The following is a 26,105-nucleotide window of genomic DNA, read 5'->3' as shown; positions in this document are numbered from 1 at the left end:
TTGGGAGGGTCAGGGCTAGTAACCATGGATTTTCCTTTCTTGACCTTCAAAAGCAAGCAGCTGAGTGTGCCTTCGTGGGGAGACATTTGGGGAACTGTGCAGGTTTTTATTTTCTTCCTGGCACTAGTATAAGTCTGCACAAAGCTATAATGACATTTGGTCTCAGGGAGTTAACAGACACACTGATCTGGTTCTTGGTGGTGGTATGTACCCTACATTCACTGCCATATTGCAGAATGCATCTCCAATAGCGCAGGCCACCCATTAGGTCCCAGTCACTCTGCTTGACCAAATAGGGTTCCTGGAAAAGCTACTCATGAGTCTTTGTACAGCTCTGGGCTCCTGGAGATGAGAATGTTCAGTGTTAGCATGCTGTAGAATAATCCAAATTGAGCTTTTCTTCTTCTCATGGTGGTTCCTTACTACAGGGGGCTCACTGTGAATGATGCCAAATTCCACTTTCTAGTTAATTATTAAGTAGAATATAAGTTTAGAAAGCCTATATTTATAGTAATAAATATTTAAAATCCAGGCCTGGGGTTTCTACCCCACATTGGTTGTTGAGTTTCCAGATAAAAACACACTCAGTCTTTATATTTACAATAAGCCCTAAACCGAACAATAGCTGAGCAACTGACTCTCCTCCATGTTTTTAGAATCTACTTTCCTATCAGTAACTCTAAGTTACTATTTACCATGTTTCATGTGGGCTGCCCTTAACTCCAATTGGCTAGCCCACACGGTCATGTACTCATGGCCAGCTAACCCATGGTATCTTCTCCTCGCTGCCTGTTCATCTTCCTCGTTGTCCTATAGATGGGGGAAGGGGTCTGAACCCCATCTATGTCTCTTCTGCACAGCTATTGGCTGTTGGCATTTTTAATTACCAATCACAATCAACTGGGGGGAGGTTCACTTAGCTAGCATCTATGTATAAACTCATCTCTGGGGCAACCAGTTTTGGGGACTCCAAATTAGTATTAGAATATTAGCAACATTAGGCCAACACACTGCATACATTTTCCAGTAGTTATAGTGTTTAATACCCATACTGATGCCGTTTGCTTGCATTCTTTCTTTCACCCTTGGCCCTGCAGAGGGACACTCACTTTCACAGATGTTGGCCCTGGGATGGCGGGTTCCAGGGTATTAAGTGTCTCTTACTTTGTGGTTGTCCAGATTTCTGAGCTTACCATAGTTTGATTCCCTCTCTTACTGAGTTTCAGCATTTTTCCAAGAGCCATGCACCACAGAACACAGCTGTACACCACTGCTTCTCTATAGAGGAATAGACAGTGCTGGCATCCTCAGAGCATTGCTTCATCTTCAGAACCTGAACTTTTTGATGTCTAAGTGATAAAGTCACAGCAGTTCAGTATTGGTAACATCATTGTCAAATAGATAAAGAAGATGAAAATGAGCTTTCACTTAGAACTTGAGACTAACAGATTGTCCCTGGGGTGTTTCCTTGTTGCTTTACGTACAGCAGTGATAACCTAATTAAAACCAGGAGAGATTTCTTTTCCTTGTCAGCTACGAGACTTTTATCACTAAATACAAACATACGGGTTTGAGTATGCAATGAGATGAAGGGTGGAGATCTGGAAGAGGAGCACCTCTGATGTGTCATAAAAGTTGGCTTAATGAAGCCTTTCTACATAGAGAAAGCATTAACTGTGTAGATTTTTTTTTTTAACTTATAAGGTAAGCCAGAAATTAAGAGTGTCAAACATGAAGAACCTTCTCTGGCCAGAGTGGCCGCACTCTGGCACTAGTGGTTTCCCATTTCACCTTTCAGTTAGACCAGTGCTTCTCAAACTTTCTAATGCTGGGACCCTTTAATACAGTTCCTCATGTTGTGACCCCAATCATAAAATCATTTTATTCTTACTCCATAATTGTAATTTTGCTACTATTATGATTAGTAATGTAAATAAATGTCTGTGTTTTCCTATGATTCACCCCCCACACACACACACACACCTGCCCAGGGCAATATCAAGATGGCACGCCATCTTGGAAATACTGCTTGAAATGTTTAGAACAAATCCAATGTGTGAATGGGTGACCTTGTCTTGCTCTGTCTCTCAGACCTTACCCAGCACACCCACAACATGACACTTCTCAGAATTAAAACACCATTTGCAAATGTGGCTTTTCTTTTTAAAAATCTGTCAGTTCTAAGAACAAAAAAGAAAAATCTAAGAATAGACAGTTCATGTCTGAGGAAATATATATGTATTTCATGTGGAAATACCAATTAGTACCTGGCAAGCTACTAAGGATTTAGAGTAATAATTTCTAATTTATTTGTAAGATACTAACTTTCTATTGGTGGTAATGATGTTTAAGAACTACCAATAAAAAGAAGTAAAAAAAAAAATTAAGAAGTACAATAAAATTGGATTTATTCATTGAATGTTATCAGCTATTTAAAGTATGATGCATTTCTTATTAACACCTAAGTCTCTGCTATACATTAGTTTAATTAAATATCCAGTCAATTCAAACTATTCATGATCTTAAAAATTGCTATTTTGGAAACAATACAGGAGGCTAGAGAGGTGACTCCGTGGCCGATGCTCTTGTGGGGGACCCACCACCATCTCCACAGGGTTCCAACATGCCTCCGTAGTCTCCTCAGACACATGCATGAGTGCACACATGCGCGCGCGCACACACACACACACACACACACACACACACACACACGTGCACACGCACAATCTAAAAAGAAAAAGAATAACAAAGAGCCCCACACGAAGTTGAGACGCGGAGCGTAAGGGAACGTGCTTTGCTCCTGGTTTAACCCACCCAGGTAGGCGGGTGTAGTCTTAGCAGGAGAGGACAGAGTGACAGGATGGACAGACTGACAGTCAGAGAGAGAGACAGAGACTGGTGTGTAGTGTGTACTGAGCCAGAAAGGAACAGTACATATCCGACCTCCCTCTAATCTCCCAGTCTTACTCCTACGCTGGGGACCACTTTACAGCCCAGGTGTCCTCCTCACTTAAATCACACTTTCAGTATCAACATCTACCGGGTGATAGGAGATATCACCTTGTGGTGTTTTTGTTTGGGATTTATTGGGATATATTTATATGAGTTTTATGGGGTACATTATAATAACTTTGTACTTACATGTACTATAGAATAAAGGTAGTGAACATCTCTCTCTTAAAAACAGCAATGTTGCCATGTTTATATATACAACTATGTATATGTGTGCCCATTTATGTGTGCTCGTGCATGTGTGTGTATGCCCGTTTATGTGTGTGTGTGCATGTGTCTATGTGTGTGTGTGCGTCTGTGCATGTGTGTGTGAAAGTGTTTGTGCATGTGTGTGTGCATCTGTGTTTGTGCATGTGTGTGTGAAAGTGTTTGTGCATGTGTGTGTGCATCTGTGTTTGTGCATGTGTGTGTGAAAGTGTGCATGTGTGTGTGCATCTGTGTTTGTGCATGTGTGTGTATGCATGTGTGTGTGTGTGTGTGTGTGTGTGTGTGTCTGTGTGTGATGGCCCCAAGTTGTCAAGAATTGTTTCTGTTGGTTCTAGCACCTTAGTGAATGAAGCAAAATTCTCCCAGTCAAACCCAGAGTTTGACCATATGGCTGGTCTTGCAAGTCAGCTTGCCCTGGGGATCTGTCTCCACCCCTAGAATGGAATTACAGACAGCTGCCCCACTGACCCAGTGTTTACATAGTAGGTTCTGAGGATCAGAATTCTCATGCACATTCTTATGCAGCAATTTAACAATTGTGCCATTTCCTCTGTTCTATGGTGTGTGTACGCGTTTTAGAAACTTGGGACTCACACAGTAATTTTGAAATAACGAGAGAGTAGAACCCTACTCTGGTAGAGAAGCAAGAAAAGCAAGCCATTCCTCTTCTCCTTTTTGGTGCCCCTTACTTACGGACTTTCTGTCCTTCTCCCTCTGCCCCTCTGACTCTAACGACCAGTGTACTAATGCATCTACTTATGCCTGTCTTATTCCACTTAACGTCATGGCATAATGCTGGACCGTTTTGCTGCTGCAAACAACTGACTATCGGTCTGTCTTTTTAATAGCAGAATATGAATATATATGCATGTAAATATATGTGAATGTATATGAATGTGTGAATATATGTGTGAATCACATTTTTTGTGATCCTTCATCCACTGATGGCATCCAGTTGATTTCATATGTTAGCCCCTGTGGGCAACGCTGTAATAAACTGGGAGTGCAGCTCTCATTTCGATGACTTTGGATACCATTTGGATACCCAGCAGTAAAACGATGAATCCCTAGCTCTGAAGCGACTCTCCAGTGTCCATAGTGACTGTACTTATGTTGATCCCCAAGTGTATTTATTTGTTCTCCTCTACATCCTTACCAGCATTTGTTGGAGTTTACTTGATGGTAGTCACTTTTGCTACTATGTTAACTTGCTGTGGTTTTGATTTGCAATTCCCTGACAGTTAGTAAACCTGTATATTTTCTTATTATTTGATAGCCATTTGCATGTTGTTTTTATCCATTCAGTTCACCAGCATATTTTAACTCCTTTTTTTTATCCTGTTGTTCAGTTTTTCAGTTCCTTTTACTTCTGGATAAATCTCATCAGATGACAAATGTAAAATGATTTTTCTTTCATTCTATAGGTTGTCTTACTGTTGATTTGCTGTGTAGATGTTTCTGAATCGCATATAATCCCATTTGTCTAGTTTTTGTTTGGTGATCATGCCTCTTAAGGCCTCTCCAGAGGGTGATTGCATACATTAATGCCTGAAGTTTTCCATTTCTTAGTTTTTAACGTTTAGAGCTTTGCTCCGTTTGAGTTGATTTTTGTGTATAATGTAAGGAAAGCATATTTCTGTACACAGAAGTCCATATGCCCACCCTCCCCAAATAAAAAACCTTCTCCACTTTCAGTTGCAACAGGATCATGGAGATCTCGTTAAAGGTTGGTTGGCTGTATGTATGTGGATTCATTGCTGAGCTCTCTCTAAGTTCCATTTGCCTGTGTGTCACGATGTTCTGTTACTCAAACTCTATAGCTATGTGATGCCGTGGGCATTCTCACGCCGCTAGCTTCCTTCTTGTTCTCAGGGTGTCACGTTGGCTATTATGCTGGTTAACCTTGTCAATGTAACAGAACTGAGAGAAATTAGTGAAGGACACTTTCACATGTATCTGTCAAGTTGTTTCCAGAACGAGTTTGATCATGAAGGTCTAAACTCATGTTCACTGAGCAGTGCTATGCAGCCTGTGGAGCAGACAATGATGCTTCGTTTAAGCTGTCTTGCTCAGACAGGACCACTCCTCACATGGTGGTGGAGTGAGCACAGCCACTATTGAGAAGGCAGTCTTAACAGAAGCATCCTTCACCCCCTATCCCATCTGCTGTCGAAGAGCTTTGAGGTAACCAGTCCCCACCATGCTCTCACTGACTGTCCCCCACTATACACAGCAGCAGTGAAGCCTGGTCCCCTTTAGTTGTGACGGCCGAGGAAGGAATGTATGAACATTTCCCAGTAAAAACACTGAAGTCCAAATGTCTGATCAACTCTGATCTACATCAAACTAATAAGAGACAAACAAAAGCCATATGGGTTCGCTAGAAAGTTTACGTATCGCTTATTGGAGAGTATAAGGATGGATAGCACACTCTGCAATATTAAATAATTCCAAAATGAGAAGGAACATAAGACTAGTAACATGCATCCTTATCTGGCTATTAGTAGTTCTCGGACCTTTAAGACTGACAGATAGATAACCAAAACACAACTTCCTTAGGACAAGGATTGAGCATCCAGGGTACAGAATCAACTTTCATTAATGAACAGTGGCATTTGGATAGATAAGTTACTTCTACTGGGACATTACTGGGCATCAGGCTTCCCCAAACTCATCATGAGCAGGAATTTAGTATAATAAAGACCAACAATGCAAGACTGCCTTTGTCTTATTAAAATTAAATTGACAGAGAGTGGATCACTCTGCACTCAGGTTAATTCTGAGGGACCCATTTCCTCAGCTGCAGGGAAGACAACAGACCACTGGCCTCCTCCAGGAATTCCCCTGCTGTTTGGTCCAAGGTCATGGCCCGCTTCAAGGCACAGAGTAATTATTAGTTGCCTCGGGATTCCTTTTAAGGATATCCCAGCCTCATTGCTTGCATTCTAAGAGAAACTGAGGCTGTGTAACTTCCTCGCACCCAGACTTGCCCTGGTAGGTGCAGAGCTGCAGAGCACTCCCATGTCACCTTTGTACCTAGGAACTGCGCATTGCAAAGCCTGATTTGCATAGTCACAGAGGGAATTCTGAGTGCACAAACCGCAGGTTCCTCCACCCGGGCCTGGCATCCACACAGCCCTCCCTTTGCAGACAAGCCACCCAAGCACAAGCACAGTGCCAGGAACACTGCACCAAGGCAAATGTAGGGGCCCAGCTGTGTGATCATGCCTGCTAGAGAGAGACTAAATGATCCCAGGCCACCGATGAAGCAATCATGTCCTATCTTTGGTGGATTTAAAAGCACGGTGAAAATATAAAATTTCAAGCAGTGGGGATCAAAGAATTATTTGAGAGCACAAAGACTTTGTTCTGAGGAACAGCCTATCCTAACAGTAGAAAACGAGGATTTACTGGGAAATTCATGAAATACAGGGGATCAATGCAGAGAGAAGCAGTGAGGGAGACGAGGTAAAGTGGCTTTTATTCATTCAATTCTCCATTCAGTGCTAACACTATTACAAAGTCTAGAGAAACCAGATTGGTTGATTTTTTTTTATTAAGATACAGATCTATGAACAGAACAATTATTTGCTAGCTAGATTACAGTTCCTTGTAAAAATAATATGTGAAAAATTAGTAGAAAATGAAAATCTGAAAGTTATCTGAATCTGAAAATGTTAAGCAATTTCTGCTGCACATTACCGTGGATCGTTTCAAAGAAGGCTGGAGCATGACTGCGTAGACAGAACGTAATGATTCTGGTTTTATTAAAGCACGCAGTGGGTCCTTCAGAGCTTGGCATAGTCTTTCAGAATCATCTGTAGCTTCTGGCTCAGCATGATGTTTCCTCGGGCCTTCAGTCTGCCACTGAAGAAGGCCTGCAGAGTGGGAGGGGAAGAAGGCCAACAGTTAGCCTTACACTTCATCTCTTTCAAAAGGACGGTGTTCAGGCTGACAGCAGGTGAGTTAGTAACTGGACAAGGAAGGCAGCTTCAGTCTACCTATAAGAGTTTAACAGTTATAGATTGCACACATAATTTTAGCTAAGAACAAAAGACCCCCGCACATCTAGAGAAATCACAGACTGTTATCTGACTTGACAGGCTTGGTGATACTGTTTGAATCTGTACTTCTGACCTCACTTCATTATCACATGTGGATTTGAGGCTACCTAAATAAAAGACTGCATTGCATTCTTTCTTGATACAACTATTCTACTCAAAATTTGAAAAGCAAACTGAAGATGCTAATCACACCTGCACCACACAGTGGCCACAGATAATACAAAATACAACAGTACCACACTGTGGTGATAGGTAACAGCATAGGAAGACTGGATGAGCCCAGGCCCTGTCACTTACTGGCAACGGGAACCTGGGCAAACCACTGAACCTCCTGAAGCTCCAGCCCCTATGTCTCCGAAAACTCAGGACGGTAACACACCCTTGTCACGTGAGTTAAATAATGTGCAAGCAGAAGGCTGGTGTATTAGATGAATTCTTAAACCCTCCACATTTTAACATTTCTAAGTCTCTTGATAGTTTTTCTACATTTAAAAACATTATTGCAACATTATTGCAAAAATGAATATTTTAGCTTTCTTCTGTCCTCTGTATGTCTTTTTTAAAGGGTTTTGAAATTAAAATATAATTACATCATTTCTTCCCTTCCCTTTCATCCCTCTACCCTTCCCATACACACCTTTCGTGCACTCTCTCTCGCTCTCTCTCTCTCAAACTCTATTTCTTTAACTGGTGTTACAAGTACCCCCACACCCACACATAGAGTCTATTCTTAAATATATAAATGCAATCTGCACAGTCCATATAATTAATGTTGCTTGTATGTGTGTTTTCAGGCTGATCACTTGGTATTGGATAATCAACCTGGGGCTCTTCCCAGGGTAAGATTACGTCTCCATCTCTCAGCACCCCTTAGATGCCTGTAGTTCTCTGTGTAGGGTCGAGGCCCATGAGCCTTTCCCATGTCTGCTGGTCTCCTCCGTCACACCTTGTTTAGGGCATGTCTTTATTTCTTTCTGGCTAGCACTTAGGAGTGGGGAGAGTAACCTCCCGCACTGCTCCCTGTCTTACATGCGCCAGCTTTCCCCAGTCCGTCAGATCACCTGTGGTCTGTCATATGCATCCTTTATTGTGCTCGTCTGTTCCTTCTCTGTCTAATTTGCTGGGACTCATATCAGGAAGGGTATGTTGAATTTTACTAAATACTTTCTAATGCATTATGGAGATGGTCATATGATTTTCCCTTTGTTCTCTTGATATGATGACATATTAGCATATGTTGAATCATCCTTGCACGCCTGGGATAAAATAAATGTGACTATGGTGAATGACTTCCTTTGGTTGTGTGTGTGTGTCTGTGTGTCTGTCTTCGTGCTCCCTCAGACACACACACACACATGTTGAGACTTTGCCTTGCAAGTATTTTTGTAGAGAATAGTCTGTTTACCTATGACGCATGTGTGTCCTTGTCACTTCTGAGTAACAAAGCAATGCTCTCCTCACTGACTGAGTGTGAAGGATTCCTGCCCTGGCAAGCACTGCTGTTAGTTCTTGTTGAAAAGTCAGGGAACACTCGGCCATCTGGGCCTGGTGTTTTCACTTTAAGGGGTGTTATTGAGGATAGCTCGATATGTGGTCTATTCTAGAGAAAGTCCCACTTGCTGACAAGAGGATGCGTATTCTGTACCGGTTGGATGATCCGCAATGTTGAGTCATCTGGTGTGTGAAACAGCTGCTCTACAGTAGGGTTAACTCTCACTTGTTCTGACTGAGTGATCATCTATTCACTGTTGTGTGGGGCACAGCGCTTTCCCATTATTTACTGTACTGAAGCCTATCATTTCTTTTCATCTAACAGTGTTTTTTAAAACTCAGTGCTCCAATATTAGATACACACTCCTTTATAATTGGATGAACTGACTTTTGGTCACTGAACAGTGAACTTCATCTGTTTTTGTCTCTGTCTCCTTTTTCAGATACAAATGCAGCCGCACACTGTCCCACTCACCATTCCTATTTAGTCTGCAATGTCATCTTTCCATTTTCTTTCAGTCCATGTGGGATTTTACTTAGTAAAATGAGATTCTTGTAACAGAACATTGTTGAACCTTGTTTTTTAATTCATTCGACACGTCCATGTGCTTTAGTTGAAGTATAACCATTTACATTTGGTTACTATGCTTATGCTGGTGAGATGCTGATTTTCTCCTAGTTTTGAATTCTCTGCTCATTGTTTTTCCTTTCCATTGGGTTAGAGTTTGGTGGCTGACCACACCGACATGTTGTCACTCTCTTATACATCTGCTCCCGTAGGGTTACACTTCCTTTTTTTTTTTTTTTTTTTTTTTATTAACTTGAGTATTTCTTATATACATTTGGAGTGTTATTCCCTTTCCCAGTTTCCGGGCAAACATCCCCCTCCCTCCTCCCCTTTCTTATCGGTGTTCCCCTCCCCATCCTCCCCCCATTGCCGCCCTCCCCCCAACAATCTAGTTCACTGGGGGTTCAGTCTTAGCAGGACCCACGGCTTCCCCTTCCACTGGTGCTCTTACTAGGATATGCATTGCTACCTATGAGGTCAGAGTCCAGGGTCAGTCCATGTATAGTCTTTGGGTAGGGGCTTAGTCCCTGGAAGCTCTGGTTGCTTGGCATTGTTGTTCATATGGGGTCTCGAGCTCCTTCAAGCTCTTCCAGTTCTTTCTCTGATTCCTTCAACGGGGGTCCCATTCTCAGTTCAGTGGTTTGCTGCTGGCATTCGCCTATGTATTTGCTGTATTCTGGCTGTGTCTCTCGGGAGAGATCTACATCCGGCTCCTGTCAGTCTGCACTTCTTTGCTTCATCCATCTTGTCTAATTGGGTGGCTGTATATGTATGGGCCACATGTGGGGCAGGCTCTGAATGGGTGTTCTTTCTGTGTCTGCTTTAATCTTTGCCTCTCTATTCCCTGCCAAGGGTATTCTTGTTCCCCTTTTAAAGAAGGAGTGAAGCATTCACATTTTGGTCATCCTTCTTGAGTTTCATGTGTTCTGTGCATCTAGGGTAATTCAAGCATTTGGGCTAATAGCCACTTATCAATGAGTGCATACCATGTGTGTTTTTCTGTGATTGGGTTACCTCACTCAGGATGATATTTTCCAGTTCCAACCATTTGCCTACGAATTTCATAAAGTCACTGTTTTTGATAGCTGAGTAGTACTCCATTGTGTAGATGTACCACATTTTCTGTATCCATTCCTCTGTTGAAGGGCATCTGGGTTCTTTCCAGCTTCTGGCTATTATAAATAAGGCTTCTATGAACATAGTGGAGCACATGTCTTTTTTATATGTTAGGGCATCTTTTGGGTATATGCCCAAGAGAGGTATAGCTGGATCCTCAGGCAGTTCAATGTCCAATTTTCTGAGGAACCTCCAGACTGATTTCCAGAATGGTTGTACCAGTCTGCAAGGATTACACTTCCTAACTCCTGAGGGTGCCTCCTCTCTACTCTCAGGTGGGATACTCCCTGAGGCACCTCCACACTGCTGCTGTCTTCACCATCTTTCCCTGCTGCTTGCATCTGGAGGAGAGCTTGACGAGAAGGCATCACCTTCACTGGCAGTTACTTCTTTTCCGGCCTTGAGGCGCATCCTTCCATGCTCTCCTGCTCTGCAGCACTTCCACTGCACTCTCCTGTCCGTCTGATGGGGCCGCTGAGGGCTCACCTGTGAGTTCTCAGCTCCTCAGGTGTAAAGAGTCCTCCTCTGAGCTGTACTCTGACGGTCCCACTGTGTGGCAGTGAGTGTTCCTCCTGATCACATTCATTTGGGAAGCCTGAGTCCTGGTCTGGATGCCCAGGCCTTGCCCAACATGAGGGAAGTTTTCAACCACAAATGCATTGAGAAGTTTCTCTGTCCGGAACCTTAGCTCTCTCTGTGTGCACTGACACAGCTGTCTGAGGCTTTCATGGCATCTCACACACACTGAGTCTCCTGATTATTTTATCCCCTATGTCTGATTGTGACATTCTGAAAGACCTCTCTTCAAGGTAAATTCTTTTCTCTATTTGATCTGGTTGGGACTTTTGACTAAAGTTTGTATCTTATTGACTTCTTTGTTTTCCAAGATTTCTTCCTCTTTGCAGAATATCTCATTTATTTCCTGCATGTCTTCCTAATTTCATTCAGCCATGATCTTTTGAGCTCTTTTATTTAAAAGATTGATTGGTTGATTTACTGTGTATATGTGTATATACCTGCACGACTTTATGTGTACAGGTGCTCAAAGAGGCCAGAGGGCTCTTGGCACTAGAGCCATGAGTCACCTGATGTCAGTGCTCAAAACTGAATTTGGATCCTCTCCAAGAGTGGAGTGTTCTTAGCCACTCATCTCTCTAACCCTGTTACTAAAGAGTTACCACAGTCAGGACGTACCCTAGGGCAGCGCTTGAGCCTCATAGTGATCTTACATGGAGATTTATTCTGCGTGGCAGAGTAGACATCACAACTACTTTCAGAGGATGGCCTTCTTAGAAACCAAATTTCTCCTGAAAATGTCTCTTGGGATATTGGTTTGTTAAGCAATCTTGAGTTTGGCACCACAGGTTCTTGTAGATCCTTTTGACCATCACTACTAGGGTTTGGGCAGTATAACATCCTAAAACCACAGACCTACTGTTCAAGAGTTGGGGACTCCAACAATTCAGATAGGTGGTCTAGACAGCAGAGCTGGTGCACACTATATGGTAATAATGGGGCAATGACTCTATCAGGGACGGGCATTAACTGTTAACGCTGGCTTTGTTACTTGGAAAATTCTCTGGGACTGGCTGCTGTAATAGTGCTAAGGGGCCTGAGTACGTGTCACCTGACTGACACTGGTACAAGTCCAAGTGTTTCACAAGGAGAGATGCTTGGTCGTATTCACTTGCACTCTGACAGCAGAGCAGCTGAGGCAGGAGGCCCACAGGGTGTGGCCGAAACTATATTTCTGCTCTCCTGTTGTGGATGTATAAACCCAAAACCCCTTAGCTGTGCACCCTGGAAAGGAAACAACAGCCTAGGTTGGTTTGGTTGTTGTTCCCAATTCTCTCCGTGGTGGTTCTCACAGGGACTGAGTAACAGATGTGTTTCTCAGACAGTTTCTCACTTTTGAGATATTTTATAAACAGGTATTCTACATAGCATATAAATAAGTAAATAGCTTTTAATCAGGTTTTCTTCAATTCTTTCATTTCATGAGTTTGCTACTATGTGGAAGTTGTTTCTTAATACTTGTGCATTCAAACACTTGTCAGAGCCCATCCACTGTAAGGACCAGATAACAAGATTGGAACTTCAAGCAACATAATCACAAACTAAAAATAACAAGTTTTTCTCCTCCATACAATTCCTTTACTAGCTACTGCAATTGTGTTTAAAGACAGGTAACAGTCTCAGATAATATTAATAGTCACAGAAGGTACTGACATTCCTTAGAATGCGTCAACTTCAGTGACCCAGTGAATATTAGTAAAATACCCTAGTTCTGGGTTTTTAATGAGTTATTAATGCTGTATACTAGCTAAATGTCACTAATACAAAACCCTGACTTCCAAGATGTTTCAAAAATTGAAACTTCCTGAGAAGTGCAAATCATTTTTTTTTTGTTCTTTTGTTTAATCTCGGAGCATTTTAGATTTCTAATTTTTGAATTACGGATCCTAAGCCAGTAAAAACTGTGCAAATATCCCAAAATTTTGGTAACTGAAATCTTATACCAATCACACACAAATTTTAAACCACAAACTGTATATTCAAAACACTTAGTGTAGGTTTTATATTGTTTTAGTAAATAGTAAACAGGAATTAGACCCCCTAAAAAAATCTTTTGAAAAATAATTAACTGAAATAGTAATAGTAATTTTAAAAATGAATCGCTAATCAGAATATTAAGAATAGACTTCGTAAATAAAACTTTAATAACATTACATTCTGTGGGTTAAGCTTGCCCAGGACCACTTCCATGAAATCCTCATCAGAAATTGTGATGGTCGTGTCAGCAGAGCCTTTGGCAGGGCCTTGGTAAACCTCTCCAGAGCCGTTCTTCAGGTCAATGGCTGGGAAACAGGAAAGCAATGTGTGTCACTTTTTCCTCAAAAATATCACAGCCTCCAAAAGCCAAACAAAATGGAAACCGCTAGAGTTTCCAAGTTAGGCAATGTCTGTGTATTCTATCCTTGTACTTCTAGAACACGTACTCTCTTCATTTAGAGACAGGACCTCACGGTGAGCAAGATTGAGCCCCAACTCACAGCACTTCCTACAGTGACTTCCTGCTCCTTCAGGTGGAGCTTCTAAGTCCTACTCTTTAGAAAGGTCTTCAAAACAGTCAAGCCGTTAGCAGTTTTTCCTTAATGAAGAATTTCATGATAGAAATACTCAATATGAGTTAAATGTAGAACAAGCTACTAAAGGGAAGTGAAGCTGCTGGGCTGGGTATAACCAAGGACTTTAAAGTCAGTCAGCACAGAAGGTTAGTGCAGTAGCAGCATGTGGGGCTGCTCAGAGCTCATCACGTTCTCCAAACTTTCTAGCCCCTGAGCAGCAAGATTTTAGAGCTAAATTTGAATAACACTCTAGTTATTCACAAATAAGTCATAATGTATGATAATTTTATTCCTAATTATTTTCATACAATTTGTTTTTTCTCTCCCACTCCTCTCACACATCCTTACCCATACCATGGTCTTTCTCTCTCTCTCAAAAAAAGAAAAAAATCAAACAAAAAATAATACAAATAAAAGACAAAACAAAAAGCACATGAACTCACACATACCAGCCGAGAATTCATTTTGTTCTGACCAATACCTTGGACACAGGACCTGCCCTGGGGTGTGGTTGATGTACCTAGTCACAGTCCACTGGAACAAACTTTCTCAGCATGAATCTACTGCAATTGCAAATAGCTTCTTGGGCTGTGCGTGTTCACACACACCTTTAACACCGGCATTTATAAAACAGAGGCAGGTGCATTTCTGTGAGTTCGAGGCCAGCCTACATAGTGAATTTCAGGACAGGTCTATGTAGAAAGACCCTACTCCAAAATCTCAATGAACAAAATAAAACAATAAAAAGTAAGGGTGGGCACTGTGTGCACTTCCCCTTCTTAGTGCTGAGACCTGTGCAGGCCTTGTGCATGCTGCCACGGTCTCTGAGTTCATGTGTGTCTGGGGCTCTCATATGTGGCACAAGTGTGCCGTTTCCTTGGAGCCATCCATTTCCGCCTCCTCCTCTGCCCAGATCCCTGAGCCTTGAGAGAAGGAGTTTGATGCAGTCATCCCTTTAGGACTGAGTGCTCCAGAGTCACTCACTCTGAGTGCAGTGACCACTTGTAAGTCATGTGCTAATTACCATCTACTGCAAGAGGAAGCTATAATGTACGTTTGTTTGTTTAACCAGTTTCTCTTCCATTAAACTTCTTTATAGAGAGGTTAACTGTCCCAGAAACAAACTGAAAAAACATTTTTAAGAGTTTAACTCCATTGCTTTCTGCATAACATTTACAGAGCTTTGCTGAAGCTACACGTAGGATGTCTAAGCTGTCTCCCCTATGACTGATGTGCATACAGGAAAACCCAGTCAGCACATGCAGTGTGAGCCTCGTGTGTGTGCTCTTTCTATCTCTGGGGCAGCTGTATCCACCCTCCCAAAGGATGCAAAGAGCTCCCAACTCTAATAAGGAGAACTGAGAATGCATAAGACCACCCAGAGCACTTAAGTACCTTTCTGCTTAGCAATTGCTGAAAATAGAACCCAATCACCCTAGGTCTCCACGGAAGAGAATTTTGCCAAGGAAAGAAAACAAAACAACAACAAAAGAAGAAGAAAACAGGAAGGGCAGAGAGCAGGGAGGGCCTTCTGCTTAGGCTGCCTCACTCTTCCTTCAGTTTGCAGTGTGACTGTTAGACGGGGTGGCAGAGGCAGTAGGAGTCTAACACAGAGCAAAGGCCTGATCTTACAGGGATTCCCGTGAACACACTTTCATAGTAAATGTTATCTCTACAGTCAGAAAGATAATGGAAGGGACAGAAAAGAGAGGGTATGAGAACTTTAAAAGAAAGCAAACCTCTGCCAGCCAACAGACTTAGCATCTGCAATTTTAATTCTGCACAACTCTGCCCAAGGCCCACTTGGAGGAGGAGTGCACATAAACATTCCACTCAGTAATAAAACTGTATGTACTTCACACACATTAACCCTAAAGTAAAGGAGAAAATCTATCTCCTGGTCAGCAGCATCTGTGGTTGTTCACACTTTCCCTCGCTCAGACTTATGTACTCACCATTAGCAGGCAGGAGACTTGAAACTGAAAAGCTAATAGTTAACTCCACTACAAAAAAAAAAAAAATGGTTCTTAGCAAGAATATAAAAGTTTGGGGTAACGGAGCAAACTGTTCAAATTCACTGGGTTTGGTTTATGTGGGAGAACTCTCCACTGTAATCCTCTAGACTCAGATATCTGCAGGGTTACAAGTAACCTCACTACAGAAATTCAAAAGTGCACTTCCAGTCAATGGCGGAGTTTACCGTGTTTATGACTGATTACAGATCAAATTTATGATCACTGAGTCTCTAAACGAGTTCAGAAATGTTTCAGCTTTGCTTCACCGCCTGCACAGGGACAAGGCAAGGTAAAATCACAGCAGAGCTACGGAAGGAAAACTGCGCTGCCTAGGATGGCAAGGTCTTTGTGAGCACAAATCCATCCGCCACCTCATGATGCCATAGACTTCTCTGACGAGAAATATTAGTAACTGTTAGGTGAGTGAAAGGGGTGACAGGAAGTTGCTTTATGCACCAAACAACAGCAACAAATGAAAAAACTGATTCACCCAGTAGCCTAGGCTGTCCTCAAACTCGTGGGTTATCCTCCTACATCTTCTTCCTAAACGCTAGGATTACAGAAGGGAACCGCCAGTCCCATTAAAATATAAGGTCCTTTTTTTTTTAACAAGAAAAAAGAATACTGCAAGGACACAATACTTTGCTACTATTTTGGCCAAAAGTTCAAAAACCCAACCATGAATAATATCAAATAAATACAAACTAATGAATATTCTCCCAATCCATCAAGGTAACAAATGAAACACAGGTGTATCCAGGTTCCAACAGCCAGAGACTTAACTGAGTGTGGAGTGTGTGACCAGGCCAGACCCAGAGGACTCCTCCCCTCCTCTCTCCATTGCTACTGTTGCTTCTGCTACTGTTATTATTCCTTAGCTTTAACTGGCACTATTGGGACAAATGGTGGAGCATTAATGAGGTGTTAGAGCAGATAATAACACTATATCAATGTTAACTTCCTGACATTGATAACTGCTCCTTATCAACCAATGTCTTTGTTCTTGGAATAACAGAGTAGCATTCACCCCTACAACACTACATCTCCAAGTTACCCTTAAGTACATATACTTTTACAAAATGAGATAAAATTTTAACAATTTGAAGTGCTAGATGAAAGATAACTGTTCTCTTTACAATCCTTGCAGTCTTATCTCTAGGCCAAAATTTATTGTTAAAATAATTTGTAAGTGATGTTAGAACACATGGTATATACCCAGGGGACAGATGGCCTTTGGAACAATGTTATTCTCTGGGCACACAGTCAGGAAGTGCACTGGACAGCAGCGGCTGTCACTGTTGGGAAATTCCTTGACTAACAACTGGATAGGAGATCATACAGTTGAAGCTTGTGAGCCAAATTCTACCTGAACAGGAACGGCAGACAATCTTCCACAACCTAGGTTTCTTTCATAGTTTTTTATTCTGCTTTCTTCCTGCAGGAATTATCAAGGAAGCAAGCTAACTCATTATAACTGTGCTTTCCAGCATTCTGCTCACAGCTGTCACTCAGCCACAGGCTCTAGGCACACAGCCCACAGTCCAGCCCAAACCGTGACTGCCCACAGTTCTGCCATCACAGCTCATCTGCTCTCTGCAAACTCCTTCCTCTTCACTGCAGTTTCAGCGATGAGTCACCAAACACAGGTTTGAACACAGGTTCAAAACCTGAGTTTTGCCCCAGACATCTTTCTGTCTTCTGATATCCAGACATAACTAGCGCTTGAGGAGGTTGGTTCTATTTTAGCAATAGTTTCACAATGGTCCTCTCTCCCTGTCCTTCCTTATCATGACCTTGACTTAGGTCTTCCTTTCTTCCAATCTTTTCATAAGCATAGTTTCCAACCCAATGGGCACATGAATACTGAACTATCCGCAGGATCAATCAATCTTCCCATTCTCTAAAGATAAAAGCTTATCTTTCCAAGCCGCTCATACCACATGCACACATGCAGTCCATAATCCGATCAGTTTTTAGCCTGGATGTCTTTGGAATTCAGAATTGTTCTGACTTTAGTAACCCTGAGTGAGAAAAGACCCTTATGGTGCAACACCATATAAACAAACATATCATTTCTCTACTCTGATTGACACTAGCTGAGTTAAACACAGACAGTAACACCACACATAAGCTGGGATTGGGTTTTCTTAGCTTCAGTTAAAGGGAAAAACTTATCTACCTTTAGATGCTTCTACTTCCAAATGTCAGATCAGTGTAACTGCTTTAACTTTCAGCCACAAACAATTCTGTAGGCTACCTGAGCCTCCCACTCTTACTCACTTTGTTGTGTGGTGCTGGGAATAGAACCCAGGTCCTCAAACACAACATGCATGCCAGCCCTAAGCCTCTAATTCAGTCAACCGTTAGACAGCAGAATGGAATGGAAAGGGTTTACTAGACAACTTTTGGATGGTTTTAGAAATAAGTAAATAGGTACTCAGATACCGCCAGGAGAGAGCTGGATTCAAAAAAGTGCTGACACACCTGAGAGCACCACTACTGCTCCGAAGGACACACCCAGAGCCCTCAGGACACAGGAACCTAGGAGCAGTCTGGGACAGGTTCCTTCCTGCTTCCATCTACACCAGGACCTGACCCTGTGCCACAATCCCTGCCGAGAGAGAGCAGGTCTCCCAGGAGTGCTGAAACACAAGCTTACAGGAAGGCCAAGCCACTGTCAAGCACAGCAAAAACAGTTAACACCAGAGATAACCAGATGGCAAGAGACAAGGGCAAGAACCTAAGAAACCAAGGCCACTTGGCATCATCAGAACCCAGTTCTCCCACCACAGCAAGTCCTGGATACCCCAACACAGCGGAAAAGCAAGATTCTGATTTAAAACCACAACTCATGATAATGTCAGAGGACTTAAAAAGGACATAAAGAAGTCCCTTAAAGAAATACAGGACAACACAGGTAAACAAGTAGAAGCCCTTAAAGAGGAAACACAAAAATCCCTTAAAGAATTACAGGAAAACACAACCAAACAGGTGAAGGAATTGAACAAAACCATACAGGATTTAAAAATGGAAATAGAAACAATAAATCACAAAGGAGACAACCCTGGAGATAGAAAACCTAGGAAAGAGATCAGGAGTCATAGACACAAGCATCACTAACAGAATACAAGAGATAGAAGAGAGAATCTCAGGGGCAGAAAACACCATAGAAAACATCAACACAATGGTCAAAGATAATGTAAAACACAAAAAGTTCCTAAACCAAAACATCCAGGAAATCCAGGACTCAATGAGAAGATCAAACCTAAGGATAATAGGTATAGAAGAGAGTGAAGACTCCCAACTTAAAGGGCTAGTAAATATCTCGTCAACAAATATAGAAGAAAACTTCCCTAACCTAAAGAAAAAGATGATCATAAACATACATGAAGCCTAGAGAACTCCAAACAGACTGGATCAGAAAAGAAATTCTTCCCATCACATAATAGTCAAAACACCAACTGCACTGAACAAAGAAAGAATATTAAAAGCAGTAAGGGAAAAAAGTCAAATAACATATAAAGGCAGATCTATCAGAATTACACCAAATTTTTCAACAAATGATGCTGATTAAACTGGCGGTCATCATATAGAAGAATGCAAATCAATCCATTCTTATCACCTTATACAAAGCTCAAGTCCAAGTGGATCAAGGAAGTCCACATAAAACCAGATACACTGAAACTAACAGTAGAAAAAGTAGGGAAGAGCCTTGAACACATGGGCACAGGGGAAAATTTCCTGAACAGAACACCAATGGCTTATGCTCTAAGATCAAGAATCGACAAATAGGGCCTCATTCAATTGCAAAGCTTCTGTAAGGCAAAGGACACTGTCACTAGAACAAAACAGCAACCTACATATTGGGAAAAGATCTTTACCAATCCTTACCAACCCTACCTCCAATAGAAGACTAATATCCAATATATACAAAGAACTCATGAATTTAGACTCCAGAGAATCAAATAACCCTATCAAAAAATGGGGGTCAGAGCTAAACAAAATTCTCAACTGAAGAATATTGAATGACCCAGAAGAACCTAAAGAAATGTTCAACATCCTTAGTCATCAGGGAAATGCAAATCAAAACAATCCTGAGATTCCACCTCATAACAGTCAGAATGGCTAAGATCAAAAACTCAGGTGACAACAGATGCTGGCGAGGATGTGGAGAAAGAGGAACACTCCTCCATTGTTGGTGGGATTGCAGACTGGTACAACCATTCTGGAAATCAGTCTGGAGATTCCTCAGAAAATTGGACATGGTACTACCTGAGGACCCAGCTATACCACTCCTGGGCATATACCCAAAAGATGCTCCAAAATTTAACAAGGAGACATGCTCCACTATGTTCATAGCAGCCTTATTTATAATAGCCAGAAGCTGGGAAGAACCCAGATGCCCTTCGACAGAGGAATGGATACAGAAAATGTGGTACATCTACACAATGGAATACTACTCACTATTAAAAACAATGATTTCGGGGCTGGGGATTTAGCTCAGTGGTAGAGCGCTTACCTAGGAAGCGCAAGGCCCTGGGTTCGGTCCCCAGCTCCGAAAAAAAAAGAACAAAAAAAAAAAAAACAATGATTTCATGAAATTACTAGGCAAATGGATGGAACTAGAAAATATTGTCCTGAGTGAGGTAACCCTGTCACAAAAGAACACACATGGTATGCACTCACTGATAAGTGGATACTAGCCCAGAAGCTCAGAATACCCAAGATACAACCTATAGACCACATGAAGCTCAAGATGCTGGAAGACCAAAAAGCAGATGCTTCATTCCTTCTTAGAAGAGGGAATAAAAATACTCACAGGAAGAAACAGAGAGAGAGAGAGAAAGTGTGGAGCAGAGACTGAAGGAAAGGTCATCCAGAGACAGCCCCAACCTGGGGATGCATTCCATATACTGTCACCAAACCCAGACAATATTGTGGATGCCACGCAGTGCATGCTGACAGGAGCCTGATACAGCTGTCTCCTGAGAGGCTCTGCCAGAGCATGAGAAATACAGAGCGGATGCTCACAGTCAACCACTGAACTGAGAACAGGGTCCGCAATGGAGAAGTTAGAGAAAGGATTGAAAGAGCTGAAGGGGTTTACAACCCCATAAGAACAACAGTATCAGCCAACCAGACCCCACCGCCACCCCAGAGCTCCCAGGGACTAAACCACCGTCCCAAGAGTACCCAGGGATAGACCTATGGCTCCATCAGCATATGTAGCAGAGGATGGCCTTGTTGGGCAGCAGTGGGATGAGAGGCCCTTGGTCCTGTCAAGGCTCAATGCCCTAGTGTAGGGGAATGCCAGGTCTGTAGGCAAAGGGGCAGGAGGAAGGGAGTGGGTGAGGGAGCACCCTCTTAGAAGCTGGGGGAGGGAGGATGGTATAGCGGATTTCTGGAGAGGAAACTGGGAAAGGAGATAACATTTGAAACGTAAATAAAAAAATATTCAATAAAAGATTTAAAAACCACATTCATGGGAGAATTAGACTTATGGGCCATAAGTCATAAAACCTTATGAGTTGATGGCGCACGCTGGCTGATGGTTATCTGGACCTTTTCATTACTGGTAAGATGTGGGGGGATGAAATGTGTAACACAGAAACTTCTCAATGGTGCAAGTAAAGAGACAAAATCTTATGAAACATTTAAAATTTTGATTTTTGTCTATAAATTATAGCAAAATTATAGAGCCCATATGGGTACTCATGGTACCAGTTTTTAAGTCTCATGTTTAAATATAATTCCTTCAAAATAAAAGCTGGAGAAAACTAGGATGTCAGTAATTATAATCTATATCAACTGCTTACCCACAGTAGCTATCTCATATTAGTTTGTAAAGTTTTTCCATAATGAATTCAGTGAACTTTGACAAACATAAGGAAAATGAGCTTTAAAAATTAAACCAATATGATCATTTCTAGTAAAGTGCTTCAATGGTAGATTTCACCCCTAAAACAAAAGACAGAGTAAAGTTACTGAACAGAAAACAAGCATCTGTTTGGTTCTAAAGGACATGACCCCATCCCTCTAAACTGTGACTCCTCTATGGCTTCTGGCACTTGTAGCCTGGGCCTGTGCACGCTGAAGTGGGCTGCAGACCTAACTGCCAGCAGACATGGTACAGGCCCTTCTCAGAGCTAAGCCCACATCAGAGGAAAAGAGCCACGTAACAAGAAATGACCAAGGTCCAACAAGAGCATCAGGAGCAAGGGTGTATTCCAAGGGAACTCAGAGACTTCTTTACCCACATTTTACCCATGTTTACCTTTTCACCCCAGTCAAAGATCCCTAGAAAGTAAAGGGACAAGGATGGCCTCTGTTCAAAGTGTAAGATAACCAATGGCACAGAACCTTGGGAATGATGGCTTATGTTCATTCAGTTACAGCCATTTATTCCAATCTACTAAATAAAATGACACAACAGTCACTTCTTGAAAAGGAGACAGGTAAGAGCTCGGCCTCTAGCGTAAGGAAGCCTCAAGTATGAATATTGCTATTCCTAAATGCTGCACCAGGTATGAAGACCAAGGCGTGAGCAGAGTGCCTCCCTTCCCAAGGCCCTCTCTCTGACTTGTTGTTCCTACCGACCGTAGGCTTTAGATCTCCCCTCTCACTGGCAGGAGAAAGGCCTTTAAGCTCTCTCAGCCCTGCCAGAAAGGGACAACACTGCCCTCACTCAGACAGCCCTCCTGTTCCTACCTAAAAATATGGGACTGGCCTCAGAAGTGGCAAACCTATGACTCTGTCTCCACAATCAATGCCAACAGGGTCTCATTTGATTGTCAGCATTCTCTCTAGAACTAGATTTAAATTGACTTAAATGATTACCCCAATATACACACATTCTACCCAGAGCTGTGGTTCTGTCAGGGAGGGAAAGGAAAAGACAAGCGTGGTCTGGGATCTTGGGTTGGAATGTGCTCAGAGATAGTGACACCACACTCAGCCTGTACCCCCATCTCCATTCCCTGTATCCTGTTTCTGGTGTACCATGATATGAGCATGGCTGGGCTACTTACAACAATATAAAACATGTAATACTTGGTACTTCTGCATCAACATCATAAAAACTGCTGGGGAAGTAGAGGCAAGATATTCCCTAAGGTAGTCTTTAAATATCTATTCTGTATCAACAACCACCACGATGCAACAAAGGCTGCCAAAAGGGACACCTCCTACCACACCATAGGCCAGAAGAGCTGTCACTGCAGCCAAATACTATGACATGGCTCAGTGACATAGAGACTAGAGCAAACACAAGAACCAGAACTGAAAACAGTGTCACGGCTGAGAGTAAATGAGGCTGACAGATAAAGCCGATCGGAGCACAGGCAAAGGTGGGCCTTCTGTGACCCGGGGGTTCAGTGCAGTGTCACAGCTTGCTTTGCTGGGCCACGGTGGAAGAACTGATGACAGGCAGCAATTAACAATTAACAATTAACAATCAACAAGACTCCAAACGTCTCTCTTTCTGCAATAGATAGAGTGGAGACAACTGTGCTAACAACAGGTAACTTTCCAATGTAAGCACGCTGTCTCGCAGATAAAGCTTAGTTGGTTATTAACCACTTTTATCACACTGTGGGAAACTGGCCTGCTTGCCTAGATCAGCCGCTTGTCCTCAACATGAACTCCTACAGTTTATATTGCCAGCTTCACCACTCCTACTCTTAGCCCCTTCATTGTTTCTGTAACACGTACCCCTCTCTTTGAGCACTACTAGGCCTATGCTCTATAACTCAACTGCTAATGCACTTTCTCCTCAAGAGGAGAGTTGATTTCCTCCGGAGAAACATGGAAGGAAAAACAGAAAGCAAGCTGTGCTCTCTGCTGACTTATGAGCTAGCTCAGAAATCATGAGGCTAGCTGGAATCTGGGGAATGCCTGTATCTCACATTTCAGCCTTCCTTCTCCTTCCTCAAGCGCAAATGTTTCCCACAAGGAAAAAATACAGCAGATTCCCTGTGGTTACTTTTTAACAGATACATTGTTGCTTTCCTCTCTACACTAATACAAACCATGTTTTATATAATTAACATATGGTGCCTAAAAAAAAAAAAAGCAAATGTTATATTAAAACAAACTTACATATGTTTTAAAGAAGAAGAAATAGAAAATTGCTTCCGAAAGTTCTAAATGATTTAGACAGGCTTTAGGTGTTGGGTTTGACTAAGTATGTGTGGCAATTGCTTAGTTGTAATGAGTAATAAACCTGTATGATTTTTCAAGGTATCCATGTAGACAGCATTTTTTCTCCAGTGCTACAGATCAAACCCAAGGACTTCTACATGGCATAAAGCACTCCAGGACAGAGTGAGTTTTGGTTTCTTTTAAAACCCAGTTCTGTAATATGAGCACGTTTTTGTTTAAATCTCGGGTGTGGGATATGGGCTGCTTCAGTGTTCACAGCTGTCAACTATAATTGTCTCATGTTCTAGGAGTGCGGGATCTTTTGCCAGCTCTGGAGAGTCTGGAAAGGGTAAAAACGGGAGAGGCCCAAGAGGGCCTGCTGCTGCTCCCTTACACTGAGCCCACTGCTGTTGCATTTGCTCGTGATGGTCTGCTGGGTGTTCTGACAATGAAGGCTGTGCTCACCCCAGGGAAGCCAATGAACCTACCATCTGCAGCCTACAGAGGTCTACGCCCCTTTCTCCTCTGACTTCTTCCTCTCCAACCTAGCATTGGGGATTTGGATGGGATTAAGGTGGAATGAGGGTAAAGATATAAGAATGCAATAAAATAATAAAACAATTAGGCCAACACTACCATGTAGTACATCTTCAGCACTAAACGCACTCTCTCAATAGCTATCAAATAAAAACCCGAACACACACATATTCATTAAGGAATCTGCACCAGCACTCTACCAACATGGTGTGCAGGCAGGGAGGAGGAGAGGTTAACAGCTGCGGTGGAAATGAATAAGTAGAGTGCACTCTGTGTGTGTGTGTGTGTGTGTGTGTGTGTGTGTGTGTGTGTGTGTGTGAGAGAGAGAGAGAGAGAGAGAGAGAGAGAGAGAGAGATTGACAAATGATGACATATGTAATTTAAGAAAAAAAAGTAAGCCTTTGAATGTCCTGAGACATGGAAAACAAAAACAAAACTATGTAGCTCAGATTCACCTGCTTTCAAAGAGGCTATTATTACTTATAAAACATACTTTATCTCCACCAAAAGTCACCTTAGAATAATAAAAAGTCATGAATATCACTTACTCCACTTGGCTGCAACATTCCCATTTTTCGTGATATGCCATTCAAATACAGCATTTACTTTCTTTACCACCTCACGTCCAACATCCTTGAGGCGTCGACCTATTTCCCCAAATACAAGAGCACTCTGCAGTGCTCCACCCTGACAAAGAGAGGAAATTTTATTTGAAAACTTCACAAAGAACTTATTACAGATACATGCACTAAAAGTGACTTTTAACCTGCTCATAAATACCAGAGCTGAACTGTTGTTTTTTTCACACAGGCTTATTTCACACTTTCCTCATAGTATACTGCCCAGAACTGGTTTACCCTACCAGAAAATGTTTACCGTAATTTTAAAACAATACTTTGGTGCAGGGGTAAAAAGCCTCTTCTGTAACCATAAGGTCCTGATTTGAATCCCAAACAGGTGTTAAATGCCGTGTGGCGATACATGACGTAAGCCAGCAGTGGGAATCAGACTGGCTTCCCAGCACAGCAAGGCGCTCAGGGGCGCTCTGGGAAGCTGGTCCAGCTGACATGGTCAGCCCCAGGCCCAGTGATGGGCCCTGTCTAAAGATAAAGGGGAGAAGCAACTGAGGAAGACAAAGTCACACGAGTGCCTACTCAGGTCAGTGTACCCAACCACCCCACACACAAACTGACTAACTGTGTACCTACGTGTAAGTCACTGCTCAGAAACACTGAACAAGTAATCAAGTTATGGTCATCATTCTTTGTTTATAAAACAGGAGTAAATTCCATGAAGCCTTTAATCTTTTCTGACTATAAGGTGTCGTAGGCTTTGATCTTAGATTATTCTTATGTTAATTGCTTTTTACTTATGAAATAACATGGTTTATGAAAAAAAGGTGATGAGTATGAAAGTCTTAGCATTATTAAGTTAATATTTTGGGCATAGAATACAAACATTTTTATCAAAAGCCTTAACCTAACTAAAATATAAATATTTTACTAAATGAGACATGCTGTTATCTTCATATCTACATACAAACTTTTTTTTTTAATCCCACCCCACTGCATACAAACTTTTACATCAATAAAAAAGTATAGGTTATTTAAGTTTTCACCTTTTTTTCTCCAAATACTTGTAAAGATTTCTCATTAAAAATGAGTGACTCACTCTTATTGAAAGAGGCAACTTTAAAATATTCCAATATTCTGCAAAGATTTTAAAAACTCTAAGCTGTGAGAATATTTTTCATTCCAATCAATTTTAAATTAGTGTCATTTCTTCAAGAGCCTTTTCATAGCTAAAAGAAGTGACCTGAACAATCCTA

General features: G+C 42.0%; 1 protein-coding gene and 1 long non-coding RNA gene across 3 annotated transcripts in view; one reads left to right on the top strand and one right to left on the bottom strand.

Moving 5' to 3' along the window:
- Window positions 1-6,681: 6,681 nt before the first annotated feature.
- The window catches only part of Hsd17b4 (hydroxysteroid (17-beta) dehydrogenase 4), a 90,605-nt gene continuing 71,181 nt past the window's right edge, over window positions 6,682-26,105 (bottom strand). Inside the window, 3 exon segments of the mRNA NM_024392.2 lie at window positions 6,682-7,097; window positions 13,189-13,316; window positions 24,826-24,964. Coding sequence (NP_077368.2) covers window positions 7,008-7,097; window positions 13,189-13,316; window positions 24,826-24,964 — 357 coding nt within the window. The 3' untranslated portion in view covers window positions 6,682-7,007.
- LOC120098292 (uncharacterized) lies at window positions 22,858-24,374 on the top strand. 2 transcript variants are annotated; one of them, XR_015642958.1, is made up of 3 exons: window positions 22,858-22,947; window positions 23,840-23,923; window positions 24,049-24,374. It is a non-coding gene; the product is annotated as an uncharacterized LOC120098292 (long non-coding RNA). The 2 variants fall into 2 exon arrangements; XR_015642957.1 differs by having other exon boundaries at window positions 22,905-23,120.

Source organism: Rattus norvegicus, chromosome 18 (genome assembly GCF_021556685.1).
Source record: "Rattus norvegicus strain SHRSP/BbbUtx chromosome 18, alternate assembly SHRSP_T2T, whole genome shotgun sequence".
NCBI classification, from domain to species: Eukaryota; Metazoa; Chordata; class Mammalia; order Rodentia; family Muridae; genus Rattus; species Rattus norvegicus.
The sequence above is the reverse complement of the archived record's forward strand: the minus strand, read 5'-3'. Positions and strand labels throughout refer to the sequence as shown.